Consider the following 20,844-nt stretch of genomic DNA (forward strand, 5'->3'; position numbering starts at 1 on the left):
CGAGGAAGTCATGGGATATGTACATCATATATCTTGGATCTAAGTCAGATGTTTAGTTTTTGTGGCCACTGTGTATTGTTTGTATTGTTGGAGCTGTTTGTGTGTATGTGTTTTAAAAAGCAATAATAAAAATATTGTTAAAAAAACAAACAAAACAAAAACCAAGAACTATAAGCCACAGCAAGAGGCAATGGAGCAAAGCAAACCAAGGCCAACCAAAGCCTCCAGCACTCCACCCTACCACTTCCTGCTGGGCAATAATACCATAAATACAGGAGTCCCATTACAAACCTATCAAGTTACAGGGTACAAGGCATGGCAAACCACAGGCTGACTAATGACTAGACACATGCCAGCGCATATTATAGTGAAGCCAAGCCAAAGACTGCATGCTGGCTGCTCTACAGAGACTGAAAGTATGACAAACCTTTAGAGAGACTAACGTGTTGAAAGTGTCTAAACCAACAACTGTGATGTTTACACTCCAAATCATGTAGACTGTCCTTAGCTAAAGCTCTCTTTGAACACGCAGGTTACACAATGGTTGGACAAATTGGCTTGAACTTCAAAACAACATTTAAAGGGCTGGTTCACCCAAATTATATATAAACATCATTCAACTCTGTTGGTATCCAGCCATGCAGATAGTTTTAGGGAGAATTTAATTTGTGGAGAATTGAAAAATAACTTTTTTGTCAAAAGCTTTCTTTGGGACAATTTCTCTAGAACGATGAACACTATTCACAACAAGGTTTATGGATTATCATGATTAACGGAGACACTGATTCCGGAAAAAGACGTTGCTGCTGAAAAGTTTAAAAGCAAATTTTCAACGCTGTGAGCATTACAAAAAAAAAATACATTCACCATGTTGCATTGTGGTGGCGGCAGAAATCTCAAAGATGGATATCTTAAAACCGGGGATGGCATGGCATGGCATGGCAAAAACCCTGGAGGTAGGAAGGAAATTTTGTCTTTTTTTACAGCTTAAACTATTAAGATGAATAAATGCTTAATTGATTCACAGAAAATTGACTGTTTGATAATCAATTAGTCATTTTTCAAGGAAAAATATCATACATTTGCTAGTCCCAGCTTCTCAAATGTGCAGATTCATACTCATGTATGATAATGTATGATAGTAAACTGAGTAGACTGAATATCCCACTATATTTGTTGGATAAAACCATCACCATCGGCTCTGGAAAATTTTAATGGGCATTTCCTACTACTTTCTGACATTTCATAGACACAATTAGAAATCAGTTAATCAAGATTAATTGCAAATTAATTGAGCATAAAAAAAAATTTGTTTCAGCCCTAAAGTTTTTTGTAATTTGGGTGAACTGACCCTTTAAACCCTGCTAAAGCTTGCCGTACAACACAGCTAACACAGGAGCTTTATTTGTTTCATTGCTTTTTGTTCTTACATTACTCTGAAATTGAATTAAGAGTCAGTACACATACTAATATACAGCACAAATACTGACTACCTAAATGTAAACACTGCATCAAACACAGCCTTGAAGTTTTGCATAATAAATACTGACAGGCACAATGTCACACTGAGCCAAATTGTTTCACTGTGTGTATGTTTATTTCCCAAAGATCATAGTGATGAACAGAACATGGGAGACATGGAAAGTATCTGTATATACTGCATGAGCATTTTCATTAAACTTATCTATGGCCTTTAAACTGTTGGTTTTTTCAAACATCCTTCTCAATGCACTCATCATTATTGCCCACTTGAGGATAAATGAAGTCTGTTGTACAAAATGGCAGTGTCATCATTTAGAATATCGGTACATTTAACCAATATAAAGTACAATACTTCCTTTTTTAATTTCTCATACAGGCTGGTAATCAATAGGATTTACAAGAATAGTGGCTGGCTGATATCACTGCTGTCATATTCCTTATGAGTTTTCACAACAAATATGACATTATGAGAAAGGATTATTATTATGGATCTGCAACCACAAAATATGTAGTTAGAAATATTTAACATTTTCTTTGTTCCCATAAATATGTAGGTTTTTGTGCAATTTCCAAACATTTCACTCATCAGAAAACTATTCAGTTTAGACGTTCCCAGATGTTTGTAGGATCCCACATTACAAGAAACAAAATTGAGATTGTTCTTAAATAAAACATTTAAAAGAAACACTTATCAGTTGCACAGAAATGGCAATTTATAGCTTGCACTGTAATAAAAACAAGACAGCATCAGAAAACGTTTAAGAAATCTTGTGCAGTTTTCAGTAGGCCACTAAAAAGCAAATTGGCATATATCAGAGAGCACCAGTGCAACCGGGACACTCTGTACAAAGGTTCTCTATATAAAGTTGTGCTGGGCTACTTGGTCACCGTTATCTGAGCTGCGAAAACAAGGACATGAAATTGAACATTAAAAAGGCAAATTCAGCACTGTTGTCGCATAGCAGAAAAGTTGTTAGCGTACTTACAGTTATATAGGCTATGGCATTGTCTGACCCCACCGCTCCATAGTTTGCTGGGCTGACTTCCGAACCTTGCTAGAAAATTGAAGATTTGAGCAACTCGTTCTAGCAATCTGACATATAAAAAACTTTTTTTTTTTTCAGAATAAGACATCTTTTTGGTTTTTAAAGTGCAATCTCTCCCAATGTGCAGACAATAGCAGCAAACCCACAATCAACTATTTTGTTTAACACCAGCACAGATTAAAAGATTAAACCCATGTTAGTGATTTCAGCAGGTATGTGTTTTGAAAGAGTTCTACAGAATGTATGCAAATGTCCAAATAAGCCAAAAATCGGTCTCTTCTACACATCGTGTATCTGAAATCTTCATGAATTTAAAAATACAGATCATTAGGGCTAGCATACAAACTTCGCTGGTATATCAATTTTGAAGTATGAGCGTTCCTACAAAAGATAGATGCTCAGACTGAAATCATACAAAGGGTTCTTTTCACTGTCTGGAAATAAAATTATCTTGACAGACAAGGCTACAGCAAGGCTGAGGAAATGGTGAGTCAGCAACCGGGTCACTTGGTTTCTGAACTCACTGACAAAACAAACAAAGACTTGTTTCTAAAATGTTATTCACTGGAAAAACAAAGATCATTCCCCAAAGTTCATCTTTAAAATCTTTAAAATACAGATGATCTGTAAAACAAGGACGTTCTTTGATAATCTGTTTTAGTTTCTGATTTGTGACATTATTTTTATGACAGACTATAACTTTCCAGGGATATTAATTATCCCATCAACACTGTTCTAATGCACCCTGCTCACCCTAATCCTGGAAAGTCTTGCTCTAGCGTTCCCTTTTATGATACCAGAGGTAATGATGGGAAACAAGAAGAATGCACAAAACAAAAAAATGAAAAGCAGACCAACTCCCAGGTGAAACAAAGGCAGACGGAAAAAACAGAAATGATTGACGAAACAGTCACCTGAGTGAGGGGAAAGTTACAGTCAATCACTGGAGAGCTCAAGCCTTTTTTGCTCATGTTTGACCACAGCCACCAGAGGGCAACATGATTTCCCTTCCTCCCTGCATCAGAAAACCAAAGGACAGAGTGGAAAGAGAAAATCTTCCCAGTCTACTCTACATCTGAGGCATCGTTGTCAGAGAGGAGGTAGTTGCTGCCTTTTACCCGAATGTAGTGGACGTGGCGATTGTCACTGAGTGAGGAGGCTCCACAGGAGCAGAGCTGACCGGTGAACAGGTTCTCGATTTCCTCCAGCTGCAGGCCCTGCGTCTCTGGCAGGCAGCCCTGGACGAAGAGGAGACTCAACACCACCAGGCCCGTGTACATGAAGAACGCCCCTGGAAGAGAGATTCACATGTACATTTTCACTGTTAGGTTCTGAGCTATGGCTGCCATTATTCGATTTTGATAAATCTCGATTGATGTACATACATTTAATTCATATATATATATATATATATATATATATATATATATATATATATATATATATATATATATAAATCCTGCCAATTATAATGACATTGAAGGTGAAATAACTTCACATTTTAATTTTCAAAACAGCTGACAATGTGCTACCTTAACTTGAAAATGAAAATGCAAACTGGGCTTTGGCATTTCAGTTTGTGACACAATCTCATATTAGATGAAAATGAAATGGAAAGGGCAGCATTCACCCAAGCTTGTTGTGAACTCTCATAATATCATATAATATTGTTTATTGATACATTTGGAGAGCCCCTTCTTATTGCAGTTTGAGCTTGGTTCTGACCTGTCTGTGCCTTCTTTGGGCGAATGAATGATAGTTAATGGACAAACATTTGTCGGACTTTAGCTTGTAGCTTGGCAGCATGATAGTGCAGTTTGTGTTAAATAACTGAATTGTAATTTTAAAAACTATTGTGTTTTTTATACTGTATGTACAGTATGTGGTTTGATTTAGTTTCACACAGCTCTATTACATGCAAACCAGGACTTGTAAACAAAACTCTGTGGAAGTTCATCTCATCTCCCTCACCACTGTCCTGATGCTAAATAAGATGTTGTGTTTATAGTGACCACGCCTGGTTATATAAAGGAGTAAAAAAAAACAACAACAACATTTTAGGATCAGGCTAGAGCAAAAGACTCAAAAGATTGAAGACGCAGGAAATGCTTTCACTGACAACATATTCTTAAATTTCTATTCTAAAAAAAATAGAGATATATCAGATAACAGAACTGGGAAAAGCTATACCAAGTGAACTGATTAACTCAGGAAATCTGTACACTACTCACAAACAGAACTGTGAGCAACACAGAATGATTTATAGCTGAGTTTGAAATGGGAACAATACATTAAGGGTTAAAACAACTAAACATTTTAAAAACTAGAGCAAGCCAATGATCACGGACAACACACACTTTTCTGATTAAAAAGGTCTCACCTCACATGTAAAAGCAGTTCGTGGTGTGACAATGTATTTAACATCACCTGACCTCCTGATAGAGCCGTACCGTAATAGGTGAGAAACTCAGCGACATGAAGGAAGGTCAGAGACACCAGGACGTTGAACATCCAGTTGACCCCAGCTGACCAGGCGTTGCCGGTGCTGCGGGCCCACAGTGGGTAGATCTCTGAGTTCACTGTCCAAGGCATGGGGCCCATACCTAACACACAGAGGCATTCTTTAATATTCACAAGGATAATATGCATGGCACGTATCATTTCCTGATATCAGGTACGTAGCAATACATTATGTATTTGTTATTCCTCATGATCATACACATAATAATTGTTGGTTTAGGCATCTGTTAGCAGGAAGACTGTTTGCCATGTGTAAGGTACAGTATAGACGAGCAACCCCTTTATCTGGCAACTGTTTCCTGTATCAGCCAATAGTTTGCATCACAGTATGTGAAAGGGTAGTGATATTTTTGTGGTTTTCTGAGTTGTAAATGTATTGTGTAAATATGATTTCTTTCAAGCCACTCGCATCTTTTTATGAAATGTGGAAACTCAGAACAATCAGACATGGTACGTGTCATAATAACGTAAAAATGACTCATCTGTAATTCACAGGAAGACTGTTAGATATGAGATGTTTGAAAAACAATGAGGAAGTCGTTTCAGACCTGGAGCAAAGAATGCAAGGTAGAGGATGAGGCCCATCAGGACGATCCAGGAGTAGGATGTTGGACAGTAGTTGTAAGCCCACATTGGGCTGCCGGCTGTCTCCGTCTGGTTGGAGCACCTGGATGAAAGAAACCAAATTTAAACCAACATTTCTCCATAGGTTTAGCCTCAATTCAATCTTGATGATCCAGCAAAAGAAATGTGGTTTGCAGGCGATTCTCTGTGTTGTATTTTGTATCTGTATTTTAAAAATACAGTAACATCCTCTTTTCAAAAGAGACTCCTTTAGCTTCAGCTTTAAGGATGCTGAGAGTGAGTGCATTTGTCTGCCATTGCCTTCAATAACTGATATTTGTGATGCTATTTCATGTGCAAAGCAATCTAACTGCCGTGCAGATTACAGGTGATTTTACAGTAGGTAGATTTTAAAGAGTTTGTGCTGTGACACTCATGTATCTATGTCAACTATTTGTAAACCTCTCATTTACTCTGTCACAAAACCACACAGAAAATCCGTGTTTGACCTTCCCCAGGCGGCGTGATCTGTGGACGCTTGATTGACAGGAACACAGGACGAGTCCCACACTCTGGTGCCGTTTTCACGATAACAAAATCCACAACCCGGATCCAGCATGCAGGATTCACAGAACCTGGAGGACAGAGGTGAATGTAAAACCTCTCACATACTAATACATCCATGCCCACACAGGGCTGTCACACTATTTACTGAGCAACTGGCCTTTCTGTATTCAGCTCTGGGTTATGTGTAGGCGAAGAGAGTGATGGTGAGAAATTTTCTTGTGGAGAAAAAGTGAGTCGTGTTCAATAATTAAAAAGTAACATGACTGTGGATTCTGTCAGTGTAGACAGCTTTCTTTCTGACTCTTCTATGATGAGTTTCTCCCTTTATGATTCAAAATTGTGAGACTAAAAAAGAAAGTGACACTCTTTGGGACTGAACAACAAAACCTGACATTGTTGTTGATGTTTAACATACTGAAAAATATTTAACAATCAAACCAAAAGAAGAATGGACCAGCAATATCTTTACATAAAGTCACATTGCCTACATATGCCAGTTATCTGGATGAATAAGAAAAACTTTAAACTAATGTCTCAAAATGAAAATGAATAGTTGGTGGTAAGGATTAAAATGACTGCAATGTAGCTGCGGTGTGTTCTCTTACCCATATAGTCTGCAGGTTGAGTTTTGAGAGTCGACCGGGTGGAGGGTGATGGGCGGAGAATTCTGGGCAGATAGCAAGAACCCGACTGCCAACAAAGTCAGACTCAATGCAGTACCTGCATTAGAGAAAAGAAAGACACTAAGTAAAGCTCTGAGAAAGAAGAAAAAATGGGAATAAATAAGTCCTGCACAGGCCTCTGCATAAGACTACAACTAAAATCTAGAGAAAGACATTGTATCCTGCAAACCTTCCCTGTCGATTGTATTTCCCTCTGAATACAATCAATAACTGAATGCCATCTTAACATGGCTCAAAACAATAATAAAAACATCACTGTCTCATTAAAATATAAAATTACTGCAAGCAAGATCTATTATATTTTTTTTATGGATTTATATACTAATTGTGTTTAGCAACTAATCACTGGGGTAGTAAAAATCTTTAATAAAATTAAATTAAATTTAATAAAAAGTTGTTTTGAAAAAAATGCTTAAAATTAGTCAATCAATCAATCAATCAAGTAATTACTGTAGCACTATGCACATTACAGACCTAAAAGACTGCCCAGGGTCAGCTTCCTGCGGCCCACTCTCTCCACAAGCCAGACTCCAACTAAGGTGAACACAAAGTTGGTAGCAGAAGTTGCAGCAGCCAACCAGATTGCCTGTTTATCATCCCGCACCCCCGACATCTGCAGAATGGTTGCACTGTAGTACCTAGATATTGGCGAAGAGGTTCACTGAAAAGCCAAATCAATATACATTCCAACCCCCAAACAAATCTCAGCAATTCTGACACGACAAGTTTTTCCAGTTAGACAGGTCAGGCTCTGATTTATCATTTGAGCTTTTACAACACTGGGTGATGTTATCAGACAGTAGGGAGATAATTATGTGGGAGCTATTACAAGATAAATAGATGACCTACATGACGGTGTTTATCCCCGACAGCTGCTGAAACATCTGGAGGCCGCAGCCAACGATGAGAGCTCTGCGAGTTGGACCATGGCGAAGGATCCGCAAAATAACAAGGCCTCCTAAAGAACAAACAACCAAAATCTTTAAGAAATATTACAATTTCAACTCATGTACCTTCATTTCTTTTTAATGTTTGGCTTTCAGTGTCACTTTGTACAAAAGGTGTTTATGTCACACATAGACAAAACTCATTTTGTCACGGCTTATCTTTTTTCACAGAAATATTTCACCTTCACTCGTCTCTTTCTCTTCTTCCTCGATGCCGGCTCTGATCATGTCGTACTCCTCGTCAACGCTCTGGCCTCTTCTGATCTGGCTGAGGACTTGACGGGCCTCTTGGCTGCGGCCCTTTTGGAGAAGCCAACGGGGGCTCTCCGGCAGGAATAAGAAGCCGGCGAACTGCAGCACTGCTGGGAGAACGGACAAACCCAGCATGTACCTACGGTATGGAGAGAAAGAGGAGGAGTGAAGGGGAGAAGAAATGCTGAAAGAGACATCTGCCACCGCTGATTCTCAAGCTGGGGTCTTACAGGGAGTCCATTTCAAGCTAAAACTAAATCATGAATTGGAGCAGCAAAGACAGAGGATGTCCAGAGCTGATCCACAGGATTAAAATCTAAGCCAGTATTTTAAGCTTCAAGCTTTTTTGAGGATCCATATTGCCTTTTTAAAGCCCAATCCGTTCGTGATCATTTGGTTGCTTCGCCTGGTTACTCCAGCTGTCGGAATTTCCCCTGAAACACTCAAACCATACGGTGCTGTGAGCGAGCGAACACCAGCCTGCACTAAACTAGAGCTGGGGGGTTTTAAAGCAGGCAACAATATTGACATTTGAGAGTCTAATAAGTTAGATAACAGTTATTAGTTTAATAATTAGTATTAGTAATGAGTTTTTTGGGATTAAAAGAGTTTGTGACCAACATGTCTCATGGTTGAAAAATAAACTTGAGTGCTCTCTGGTGGACAAACTATGTAACTGTGACACGGATACTAACCTAACTCAAACAAACCTTTGGCATTTCTGCACTGCAGTTTCTTGTCACTACTTGCCAACTGCAATATATTTGGGATAAGCTAATATTGGCAATGCAGATTTATCAGTCAGGCTCTTCACAAAACAACACACAGTAGCAAACACTTTCAAACAGACAGAGGACTGAAGCTGCTGCTACAACATTGGATATGATCAATACAAAGCATTTATGGAGGACTTTCACAGCTAAATGCTGCAGTTTGTTTACTGAGTGAGTGAGCAACATCCTCTGTTGGTTTCATTCTAAGGGAAAACGGAGAAAGAGACGCTGTAGGGTGAACAAAACTAAAGCAAACCCATGTCATGGAAAGTTACTGACAGAGAATACCAGTGTAGTGTAGAACCAACGCATACCTCCAACCATCGTGGCTCAGGTAGCTGAAAGCTCCATCGACCACACTGGCAATGAACTGGCCACCGGTGATGAAGAGGGCGTTGACAGTGACCAGCTGACCTCTCTGGTGAGGGGGGGAAACTTCTGCGAGGTATACAGGAACTGTCATAGAGGCAATGCCTGATAGGGGGGAAAAAATAAAAGGGTTTCATTTTGACGTACACAGAAAAATGTTCCACACACTTCTGTACCTTCTGTTACAGGATCCACAATGGTAGTACTGGAAAAGCAGGTCAGGTGGTGTGAGGTGAGAAGCTGCTTGGAAGTGGATTTTGTATCTGATCTTACATACAGGTGAAAATCTATAGCATGTGGCTGCTGGTCTGAATTCCTGGGTAAAAAAGTGAACAGGGGGAACTGAGAGGGTGCTCTTAAGGCTGAGTAATTTTCAGCATTGTTTCTGAATGATACCAAATCAATACTTTTTTGATGCCTTAGAATGGGGAATTTAAACATATCTGACCCTCTTTTTTTCTCATCTATCAAAATATGAAAAACTGCTCTGTGGATCAGTGTTAAATAACCCTAAACTAAAGGAAATATTTGATCAAAGAATGCGTAAACAAGATTCAGTATCCGACCAAATAGCTGATGCCAACTTTCACACTTTTTGATAATCTATGCCATCACTTCTCTTTACCTGGATAGATAATGACTTTATGTATTAAAATCATTTCCAAACACCAACTCACCTATGCCCAATCCAATTGTGATTCTGCCCACAAGAAGGACCACCTTGTCCGGGGCAAAACTCAAGATGATGCCACCGATGCTGAAGATGAAACTGGCCAAGAGGATGCAGATCCTGCGCCCCAGCCACCCGTTCAAGTAGCCTCCGCTCAGGGCAGAGACAGCCGCAGCCCCAACAGTACTGGAGACCAGCAGCTCCTGCCACAAAGTGGTCAGGTTCATCTCCTTCTTCAGGAGCAGCATAGCCCCGGAGACCACCCCAGTGTCATACCCGAAGAGGAATCCTCCCAGGGCAGAGAAAAACGCCAACACATACACGAACCCAGACGTGGAGGCATCTTGGTCCAGGAGATCCCCACCAGCGGCGGAGACCACAGATGGAGGCCCAATGAGACTCTGCTCTCCATCATCCGCTGCTTTCTGCCTCCTGCTGCCCATAAGGTTGCTCATGTGCTTCAGGCTGTATTCATCGTTGCTGCTGGACATATGGGAAACCAGGAATTAAGCTCACCACACCAGGGGGGGTGATGCAGCTCCGTCGGTTACTCCTTTGCTAATTAGGTGTAGTCATTTGTCGTTTGGGAAAACAAACAGTGGGCCCAAACAAAAGGAGATAATAATGCTGCATTCTTTACAACAGCAGACATCAAAAATGATCTCTGACCTCAGCGTGTTTTGCGGTCCAGCTCGAAAGAAGAAACCACGTCGAGACTTTATTGCTAACTTAGCTAACGATAACGATAAGCCCCTGTGGTTAACTGTTCGCTCGGTTCTGTTAGGACAGCAGATTTTAGGGTCATGTGATGTGAGAAATGTGCCTGAGCGGTGCACTTTAATGGCTTCAAACTGACTTCATGCGACTGTTTACCAACCGACAGTCTCCAGCCGGCTACAGCTCTGCTCCGCTCTGCGTGCCGCCATGTTTACGTGACGTCACCTGACTGCCCAGCCGGAAAGGTTATTTTAGCAAAATAACAAAAAAGTTGTTCCGCGACTTTTAATGTAAAACAACATACCACATCTAGGCGTATTTACAAATAAGATGTGTCCTCCAAATAATTTATTACTAAAGGAGAAATATCTCTTTTGAGCATCCAACTTATTACTTATTTATTTAAGGAAGAAACTGACAATTTCGCTAAAACGCAGCGCCAAACTCCATTCAAAATCTTTCATTTTAGTGATTTCTTGTTTATTTGGCAAACGTTATACATGTTAAAACAGAAGTTCAGACCATTTATTGGTCTTCTCGTCAATTCGGCATACATGTGGCCGACCTTTTTTTTTAAATCCCAATCGTTTGTTTTTCATTTTGCCTATAAATCATTCATTATGTTTTTATTTACGCAATTTACACGATCAGTAATTTACCTAGCTATTAACACAGGTAAATCTATTTCCAGTATTCAATCACTTTCACTGCTGACCCAGCAAGCATTCACGATATTGCTGGAAATTTCGAAGAGCCCAAGCAAAACTGTAAATAGGAACACCTTTTCTTGTAACTCAGCGCCGAACTCCGTTCAAAATTTAGTGAATCCTCGACTTTCGGTAGCCTACGCGATATATGTATATTAAAATAAAACAACAGACATGAATTAAGTCTTCTCAATCAATTCGGCATATATAGAAAATACCAATAACTGCTGAATTCCAATATGGGCTATGCTAGGCATGCAGGATATGATTGGTTCACATTATTGTCCACAGCAGGTTGCCAGTTTGGGCGGGTGGTGAGAACATCTCAAAAGCCAACTCTAATATTTGAGAATTTACTGGAGAAGTAGGTATTTATTGATATAGACTCAAAATGCATCTATAAACTACATGCTGAACATTAAAGGTTAAAAAACAAACAAAGTTGGCAGTGTCATACAAGCTCAAACCACTATTCAAATAGCTGCCCATAAAAAAAATTTCCCACAAGCAATGTGCGAGATAAGCCAATCAGAATCGTTTTTTCACTGAACATCTGACAGGTAGACTAAAGCTACACGCTGGCACATAAGATATCACTCACGGCAGATGAAATATTAAACGTCAACATGTTTAGTTAAACCCCGTTTTAACTAAACAGATGTTATCTGTGAAAAATAACTCAAACTATACCTCTGAAAAGCTTATTCTGGATTCTTATTCAGTGCTGCAGCTGGTGTCTTCTTCAACAGACGGGAAGTTTGGCTGCTGGCCCCGGATCATATGATAGCCTATTACCGCAGGAAAGGAGGAACACGCCCATTTACAGTGTAATGAATAGCTTACCTAACTGTGCCTTTGTCATATGTCCCTGCAAGACTTGTCAAACAGCAATAATCTGCATTGCTCGAAACAGATGTTAAGGCTGTACAGTATGAGCAAACTATCACAACATATTTTCACATCAGCTGTTCCTCATTCGCCTTTGAAGACTAAACAATGTCATTATTTATCAAGTTAAGGTCATAAATCACCTTTTTTTTATTTTCATCAGGAGATCGGGTGAGCTGTTTTTTTTTTACTTGCTTATTTTGTCACAGGCAAATGAGGATTATTTTGCTACGTTTGCATTTTTTAGCCAAAAATCGCAATTTCCATTTTTGACAAATGCAGCTGGCCTTCATTCCAGAAATAATATTAAGCAACAGCAAATGAAAGGTTTTTTTTAGTCTAAATGTGACTCAGTTACTAAGTTGGACACATGGTAATATTACTATTATTACTGAATGAGGAAAGAGGTGTGGCAACATAATGGCAAAACGACCCTCCATGCTGACAATGTAAATACCGTAATTACACTGCTAGATGCGCAGTGGGAAAAGAAAAGGAGGGGGTGGAAGAATCGAAAAGTTTAGATTTAATTGAAATAATCGCAGATTTGCGTGAAGCCGAATTTAGATATATCGCACAAAAAGTTGTAAAAAGTTTTAATATTTGCTCTACGGGCTAAGTATACCTGCCAATTCGCAAACAAACATTACAATGGGGGGAATTTTTGAATGAAATACGGCGCAAATCAGTGCCAAGTCTATCTCACTGATTTATAAATCGGTAAATCAATAACTGGCATCAGGGTGCGAGGCAGTTTAAGTGCACAGATGCCACCCGACAGCCCCTATACTAAATCTAATGTGGGTTAACAACGATGTAATCACTAATTATCAATCACTTTACCGACAGTTTGACTGAAACGCCGTCTGTCAGCCCCGTGTGCTGCGCAGTGTCTGTTTCCAGTTTCCTCTTTAACAAACGGGAAGTTTTTTTTTTTCTGGCCGGAGTCATATGATGAGACTGTAAGGAAGGAGGAACACTGTCAGAGAGAGAGAGGACCCGCTGAATTTCTTCCCACGGACACAACAGAAAGTGCCCAAATCCATAAAAGAGGAACATGTTTCTCTGCCAGAGGAAAGTTAGCCGAGGACGGCGATGACAACGTAGGAACCGAAACCCCGCGACACTTGACAGCTTCTCCGGTCGTGGCAGCCACTTAGCTGGATTGCAGCTAGTGCAATATGATGTAACATAGCTCATATTTAGTAATGTAATGTGATGTAATGATATGAGTGGCTACAGTGGCACTGTACTCGTTTCCTCCCGTGCTGCTGCAGCAGTGTGGCCGCCCGCTACAGAGCCCTTGTACGGGCTGCACTGTCGGACCTAAATGCACGTCAAGTCGTCAGCTGGAAAACAGTATTTCAAAGACCATGGTTAACAAGGAGGAATTAGAAGAAAGGCTGAAGAAACTCCTGGTGAGGCTGAAAACCCCGCAAGAGGACAGACAACTGTGCACGCTGATTCAAATCATCCAGGATCTGCTTTTCCTGGCGCACACCGACATTGGTAGGAAACACATTGTCCCTGCGTGCGCATCATGCTGCTGTTCATAAACTGGCACGATTTCCTTTGGCCTTTTTGTTTGACTTAGGAGCAGTGGTGGGAGAAGTACTCAGCAGTTTAACTTCAGCATACCGTACTATACTTATCAACCTCTAAATCCACTTTGGTACTTGCACTTATTTGTTTAGCTTTTATACTTTATATCCACTTTGTACTTAATTTATCTGACCTGTATTATATTTTGATTTGCTTAACACTTCTGTTCCTGTGTGCACTGACGTGACAGTGAGCAGCTGTAACGAAAGAGTTTCCCCTCGGGGATCAATAAAGTATTTCTGATTCCGATTCAGATAAGTAGTAATACCACGGTGTAAAAATACCCCATTACAAGCCCTGCATTCAAAATCTTACTTAAAAGGACAGAATTCTTATCAGCAAAATGTAGCTACTAAAAATCTAAAAAGTAGTAATTATGCAGAAAAATGCCCCCCGTTAATTTTATATTGTATTATTGTATCATTATTTATGATGCATTAACATGCAAAGCATCATTTTAATGTTGCAGTTGGTGGATCTTATTTTATTATCTTTATATACTGTAGGAGGGTACAGTAGTTTTAATCTGTAACAGTGCATCATATTTTATAAACTGATCATATATTTGAGATCTTAATCTCCAAAGTAACCAGTAACTATAGCTGTGCGATAAATGTGAAGGGGGACAAAGTACAATATTTTCTTCTTAGATGAAAGGGAGAAGAAGCAAAAAGTTGCAGAGAATGGAAATACTCAAAGGAAAGTACAAGTACCTCAAAAACACTTTATTAAATGTACTTTGTTGTTGTACTTTCCACCACTTCTTTAGAGTGACCTGGTTTTACTTAATTACTGTTTTGTTTGGTCTTAAAATCGTTTAACCCGTTGGTTTGGTTTCCTTATCCGCAGATTAGGAGTTTTAGTATATTTATGGAATGTTTTGGGGGGGATTTTGCACAATTTTATACCCGGTACTTTTACTGCACTGAATTCACCAAATAATTGTAGTTTGCAGATATGACACATAGGAACATGGATGCATTGCTGTAGTTAAGTTTGGTATGGGTGGTATTAAAATGGTACACCTTAACTTATCCTTTTCTCTGCTGCACAGACTTGTCAGTTCAATTTTCCATGATTTCATCTCTTCTATGTATTCTTATCAGTGTGTTTCCATCATTGCTGTGATTGAGCATTGCTCAGCTTAACAACCAAATCAACAAAAAACAACTACTCTCTTATAATGGAATCCTTGTTATTGCCAGACTATTCTCCAAGCCGTCCTATATGCATTCAAAAATAGAAATGAGTGTTAAAGACTGCGTAGCTAACTTGTCACATCATGTCTTCTCATCTGCTGCGCTTTGATGCAGCAGCTGAGCTGTTTGAAGACAAAGATGTCCATGCCCCCCTCATGCTGGTGCTGTCATCCTACATCAGCAGCCGAAGAGTCCAGCAGGTACTGCAAGACATTAGAAACCTCACAAACCTTTGATTGTGTAGTTTATTTTTCCTTTTTGCATCAGCAGTGTGTTATTCCTTCACAACAAAATGGGCCATCTTGAACGCTGTCTGCCTAAACAGAGAGAACAAACTTCATGTGGTGGCTTTGAACACAGCTTATTTTAATGACAAAGGTCCGAGCGTCAGTCTTTAAAGTGCTGAAAGGAAACAGAATAGTGTGCCATCTTAAACTAGACACACAGGTGTTGGAGTGTGTACAACAGCGTCACCTGCTAAGACGGTTTCTGCTCTGTGGACTGTAGCTTAAAAGTCATCCACTGCTGACATGCCTATGCCTGATTTAGCATGTTTATTGTGTCTCTGAGTTTATCAGAGGTGAGACTGCAGCATTGGCACAAACCAAAAGCCAGATTGTGAGACGCTCAGTCATAACAGACTCATTTGAAGGATAAAACAAAATCAGATTTGAAGTATTCTGAGGTTTCTCTTTAAGAGCTGTAGGCAGTTGTTGTCAGGTACTGTACATCATTTAAAGCCCATACACGTTGGATTATGTCTCAAGCATATAACGCTTAAGATAGAGACTCTATATTGGTTGTGGAAGGTTATTGCTTCTGGCTCTGCTACAGTGGAGTCAAACAATTTTTGATTTTTTTAAAAAAAGTCCTCAGCTGGAAAATTGCTCGAGCATCATACATGTAAAATAGACATTGGCTCCTGTCATTGCCAAAACACAAGTGGCTGATTTGGATTTCAGTTAGAAATTCAAAGTTGTTTTCCTTCATCTATCTAGGAATGATTATTTTTCTTTGGTTTTATGTTGGTTGTTTGACTGCCCTATTCACTTCAGCCTAACTGTGACGGTGTGATCTTCATGCTACAGGTGGGTTGGTCATTGCTTTGTCGGCTGATTGAAATATGCCCCGCTACTCTGGACCAGCTGACCAGACCTCTGCAGGTATCCAAGGACTGGGAGGTACTGGGAGTGCACCAGTAAGTAAAGACGTACTTATTGGATGCTGTAGCTGCTACTGTTAGTTGTGCAGAAGTTAGTTCATATTTTCTTATCCTACCGCCCTAACGGCTTGTGTCACATGAAGGTACATGACAATATCCCGCCAACACAGTCGATCAGATTACATAGCATTCATGTTCAAAGGAAGCCATGAATTCGGTCGAACCTCTACTACATACTGTATCTTTAAAAAAAGTTGTGATACACATTTTGCCCCCAACTAGGGCAAAGCAATGTCAGTATTTTCATTTGTAATTTTCAGCCATGTTAGTGGCATGGCTCTAGGGATGGCAATGTCAGTCTGTCTACAGACATTCAAGATCCAGAGAGGATTAATTCTAATGACAATGGCGATGCCTTGACTTTTCGTCAAGCTCAGATCAAAGACTTCACGTATCCAGTCAAATATGTCAACATCCACATAATAGACTGGCACATCATTTTGTACAGACGATGTCTCCTACTGACTTTGGCGATCCCCTGACTTTTCCTCTAGCGCCACCACGAGGTTGACATTCATGATTTTGAACGAAATGTCTCAACAACTATTTGATGGATTGCAATGAGGTTTTAGTACAGACATTCATGTCCCCTTCAGGATCAGATGTAATAACTTTGGTGATCCGTTCATTTTTCACTTACAGTAGCACCACCATCCGATTTAAAAAAAAAAAAAAAAAAAAAAAAAAAAAAAAAAGTAATTTGCCAAATACTTACTTAAATATCTGCAAAACTAATGACATGCCTCAGCTGTACTTTGTGTTTAGTGCACGTTAAAGTAAGATGGTGATTATAGTAAACATTACTCCTGCTAAATATCAGCATGTTAGCATTGTCATTGTGGGCATGCTAGAAAACTGATGTTAGCAATTCGCTCAAAGCAGCGCTGTACTGCCACAAGCATGGCTGTAAACCCCTTTCAAACATGAATCACATCCTGATGTACAAGGTAAATGTCCCAAAAAGAAGTAAAAAGTAAAAACCTCAACAGTTTTGAGAGTTACCTAACATTATTACCTAATATTGCAGTTACATTAATCATAAGCGTAATGTTGATTTTTGTTGTTTGTTTTTTGATTTTTTTGTTGGTTGCTTCTGTTGAGTTTCATGGATTTGAAGATTTCTCAGAATATGTGTGAGAGCACTGATATAATCCAGTTTAACTACTTGTTCATCAATACCACCATCATGAGTGTCCAAATGTAAAAGCATCATTCCACATCTGAGCTGGGCCCTCTGACAAAGTGTGAATGAATTTAAGCCACTTCACCTCATCTACATCCATTTTTTACTTACGTTAATATATTGTAGCTGTCAGATGTTCCTGGTGCAAATAATACTGAGGTTATTTTCAGTTTTCAGTTCCCGTTGTGGTCATATTTCAGTTGTACCTACCATTTTTTCCCCAAGTGACGTTTTCAGTTCCTTTTGTGTTTGCTGTCTTCCTCCAAATCACTTCCACCAAGCTGTTTGATTATTTTTTTTGTTCTGAGTACACAAGGGTGCTCAGACGTTAAGAGGTTATAGGAAATAGTTTTTGACCTAATGATATGCAGGTCTGTAAATCAGCATCTAGTTTAAAACTATTTAAAAATATGCAGTATCTTAACTTATTTTCTTTAAGTTTGCAAAAGTTAGGCCCTTTCATGCAGACAGTAAAATTATTTAATTGACTTAAGTCTCAGTCTTGAATCCCTTTGTCTTGGCTGCAGCCCTGGTTAATGTTTTGCCTGTACTCATGTGTTCTCCAGTGAGATCCTGAAGGTACTATCGCAGTACAGAACAGACTGCAGGGTGAACATGGTTGGACTCAGAGCCCTGACTCTTCTGCTCAGATCAGGTACACGACTACACAGGAGATATGCCACAACACATCAGGGCGTCACTCTTGCTACATATGACGCCAGCACGAACGCTAAAAGACTGAAAGTCAGTTTAATAGTCTTTTCTGTGCTCATAGTTTGTGAACGGCGATTCTACATCTCATTGGAATATTTGATCAGGAACGCAAAGCAACAACAGAAAGGTTTATGTTTTTATTTAAACATAAAAAAAACACAGTCCACATGTAAGTATCTGGCTATAAATCTGTGTATAACAGTATTTTCCAACTGTGGTATGTAGGGGTTCCCCTTTCAAAGGCTACTTCAATAAAACTCATTGTCTTTTTGTAGTTTATTTTTAGAGCAACATTTGAATCTATTTCCTTAAATAATCTCTTTAGTTATGGTCATTTCTAATCTAGTTTGCAGTGGACTATATTTCTCCATGCTTGGCTGCACTGCCAAGGACAATAATTAAGCAACCCAAAGACTTCCTGTTTCTGTGTGTTGAAAATTAAACAAATAAAATTCCAAAATCTGTAAATACAATGCAGCTGACAGAAAGAGGAGGTCATACTATACAGAGAAATATTAGCTTTTTCATCAGGTTTCAAGTTTCAAGTTTAATCAGGAGTCGTAACACCATCAAGCACATCATGTTTAATTAGTAACTAAAGTAGTTTAAAAACACGCACACAGACCATTTACTGCATACTGCCGTTAGAAACTGATAATTAGCCTGATCAGCCACCGTCAGTAATCAATACAAACACACATTATTAGACTGTAACCCATTAATCAAACCAATAACTAACCACAGTCAACGTCAGACAACCGTATCATACTTTAGCAGTTATCTAGCGTTTCTGTAGTGCTGACAAAACATTAAAAAATACATATAGTATTAGCCGTTTGAATTAAACTGAAGCTCCCTGTGCGCTCCGGGGAAAATATTACGCCAAACTCCCTTTAAGAAATATGACATATTAACAATTCCTTTACGTGTCCGCAAAAACACATAACTCTAGAAACACAAGATACAAGGCGTTATATGTCGACAGTCTTCTTGTCAATTTGGCATCAATGTAATCCGTAAAGATAAACTGTATTTCCGTACTTACATACTTTCCGTGCTTCACATTTTGGATTATGTCGCCTCAACTCGCTACCAGCCTCCGTTGTTTAGCTGTGCTATTTTAGTGGGAGAAGACCGTGGGAATGAGAGGCGAACGTTTCAAAAATTAAGATTTCTCACTAAAATACGTGCTGGTTGGTGGATCGGATACACGCCGAATTAAACACCGACTCATAACACGTATTTGTTGTTCACACTGTAGCATTCAGGGAAAAAAATATGGCATCAACAGCGAGTTTACTGCGTCCTTTCGGATTTTAACGCGTCAGAGAAGCGGGAGGCGTACCTAGCAACATCACTGAATAGGTATTGCAATTCAAACTGTTATTTGTAATGTTTAGAATTCAACCTCATTAAGGCGCCGGACTTGTTTTTATGCTTTGTTTAATTCATGGTTATGTAGACATGATTCCTCTGCTGATGCTGGAGGAGGAGGAGGAGGATGTGTTTGGCCTGGTGGTGCAGGCGATGAAGAAGTTTCCTACCAGTGAAGAAGTGCAGCTCCAAGGCTGTGGAGCCCTGCAGTCCCTTCTGCAAAGAGGTGAGCAGACACACACTCTAACCTCCTATGTATACTTGCATGTAGAGTAATATATTTTTTCTTTGTCTTAATATTCTCTGGCAAGTATAGGCTACCCTGCCCTATAGCAGAGTATTTTAGATGTTTCTGGATCTGTATCATGTACTGGAAACAACAGTGACACTTGTCTGACTTTTATTCTAGTAAATATATTATACTAGCTACTATGCTAACAGTCTTTAGCTATGCTTGGAGTCCTGTGAGACTGTAATACTCATCACATGGAGCAAAACTTTGCTATTATTTGTTTCTTACCACTTACCATGTTATTGTTACCTAAATAAAAAGAGTTTATCTGGTGGTTTATCATCTGTAAGTTGGCCATTTTAGGACATTTTGTCAGGTTCAGCTCCACATATTCAGACTCAACTTTAATTTGGCTAAGCTGTGCCTCATCAGCCTCAGCTGCACTTAGGCTCAGCCTAATGCTAACTAAGCATCCATCTCAGAGCACAGGTAAGGTTAGCATACTTACCTACTAATATGCTAACATAACAGGTTAACATGGGTTAACATGCAACAACTATTAAGGGTTAACAGGCTCACATTTAGCATGTAACTTTTAGCATGTCAGCTAGCTAATATTTATTCCTGTATGTAAAAGTTAGTATTTTAGCTAGCTGTTTTTGCTATATGCTTGCGTACAGTAGCTGAATGTCTTTCTCGTGTCTGTGTTTCCAGTAAGTGATGACCACCTCGTGGAGTTTGTGGAGAACCAGGATCATGTTGTGGTTCTGGCGGCGCTGCAGAGGTTCCCGGACAGCCCCGAGCTGCTCCTGCAGGCCATGAAGGTGCTGCTCCCACTTGCTCGTCCTGGTAAGACCTCGTTACACCCCAGTTATGCTTATGAGGTTTAAGAGGGAAAGAAAAGAACTGGACTTTACTACTCGATTAGTAAAGAGGGCTGATATGTAAGCGCTCTTCAAACCTGATTTTTGAATCCTACTATACAATGATCCCAGATCGACTGATTGATCTCTCAACATAGTCCAGAGACATATTGTCATATTAAAGAGTAAAGGTTTGGTTTGAACCTCAGTCTGGTGAGGCTAAATGGATAGATTCAGAGTAGTTGTCTTTATGTGGCGAGGTTTAGCAAT

At 39.5% G+C, this 20,844-nt stretch overlaps 2 protein-coding genes across 14 annotated transcripts in view; one reads left to right on the forward strand and one right to left on the reverse strand.

The window, feature by feature from the left end:
* Positions 1–1,575: 1,575 nt before the first annotated feature.
* On the reverse strand, positions 1,576–12,103 carry LOC122874500 (proton myo-inositol cotransporter-like). Of its 9 annotated transcripts, XM_044192436.1 has the most exons (13): positions 11,988–12,073; positions 9,881–10,353; positions 9,149–9,308; positions 7,992–8,200; positions 7,712–7,820; positions 7,337–7,500; positions 6,785–6,899; positions 6,122–6,247; positions 5,597–5,715; positions 4,979–5,131; positions 3,647–3,819; positions 2,469–2,537; positions 1,576–2,381 (listed from the first exon to the last, which is right to left on the reverse strand). In XM_044192436.1, the coding sequence occupies exons 2-13, from the start codon at positions 10,326–10,328 to the stop codon at positions 2,373–2,375; spliced, it is 1,854 nt and encodes a 617-aa protein (XP_044048371.1). In that variant the 5' UTR covers positions 10,329–10,353; positions 11,988–12,073; the 3' UTR covers positions 1,576–2,372. The 9 variants fall into 9 exon arrangements, with proteins under 9 accessions (XP_044048371.1, XP_044048365.1, XP_044048366.1 ...); XM_044192430.1 differs by having other exon boundaries at positions 1,576–2,537; positions 6,086–6,247; positions 11,988–12,103; XM_044192431.1 differs by having other exon boundaries at positions 1,576–2,537; positions 6,086–6,247; positions 9,881–10,356; positions 11,988–12,102.
* A 1,004-nt stretch (positions 12,104–13,107) lies between these two features.
* lrrk2 (leucine-rich repeat kinase 2) overlaps positions 13,108–20,844 on the forward strand; it is a 40,959-nt gene continuing 33,222 nt past the window's right edge. Inside the window, exons 1-7 of one of the 5 annotated variants that reach the window (XM_044192427.1) lie at positions 13,108–13,694; positions 15,101–15,186; positions 16,075–16,184; positions 17,958–18,046; positions 18,167–18,274; positions 19,568–19,705; positions 20,426–20,560. In XM_044192427.1, coding sequence (XP_044048362.1) covers positions 13,559–13,694; positions 15,101–15,186; positions 16,075–16,184; positions 17,958–18,046; positions 18,167–18,274; positions 19,568–19,705; positions 20,426–20,560 — 802 coding nt within the window. In that variant the 5' untranslated portion in view covers positions 13,108–13,558. The remainder of the gene's footprint in view (positions 13,695–15,100; positions 15,187–16,074; positions 16,185–17,957; positions 18,047–18,166; positions 18,275–19,567; positions 19,706–20,425; positions 20,561–20,844) is intronic. The other 4 variants (XM_044192423.1, XM_044192425.1, XM_044192424.1 and 1 more) reach the window with 4 other exon arrangements.

Source organism: Siniperca chuatsi, linkage group LG4 (assembly GCF_020085105.1).
Source record: "Siniperca chuatsi isolate FFG_IHB_CAS linkage group LG4, ASM2008510v1, whole genome shotgun sequence".
Lineage (NCBI taxonomy): Eukaryota > Metazoa > Chordata > Actinopteri > Centrarchiformes > Sinipercidae > Siniperca > Siniperca chuatsi.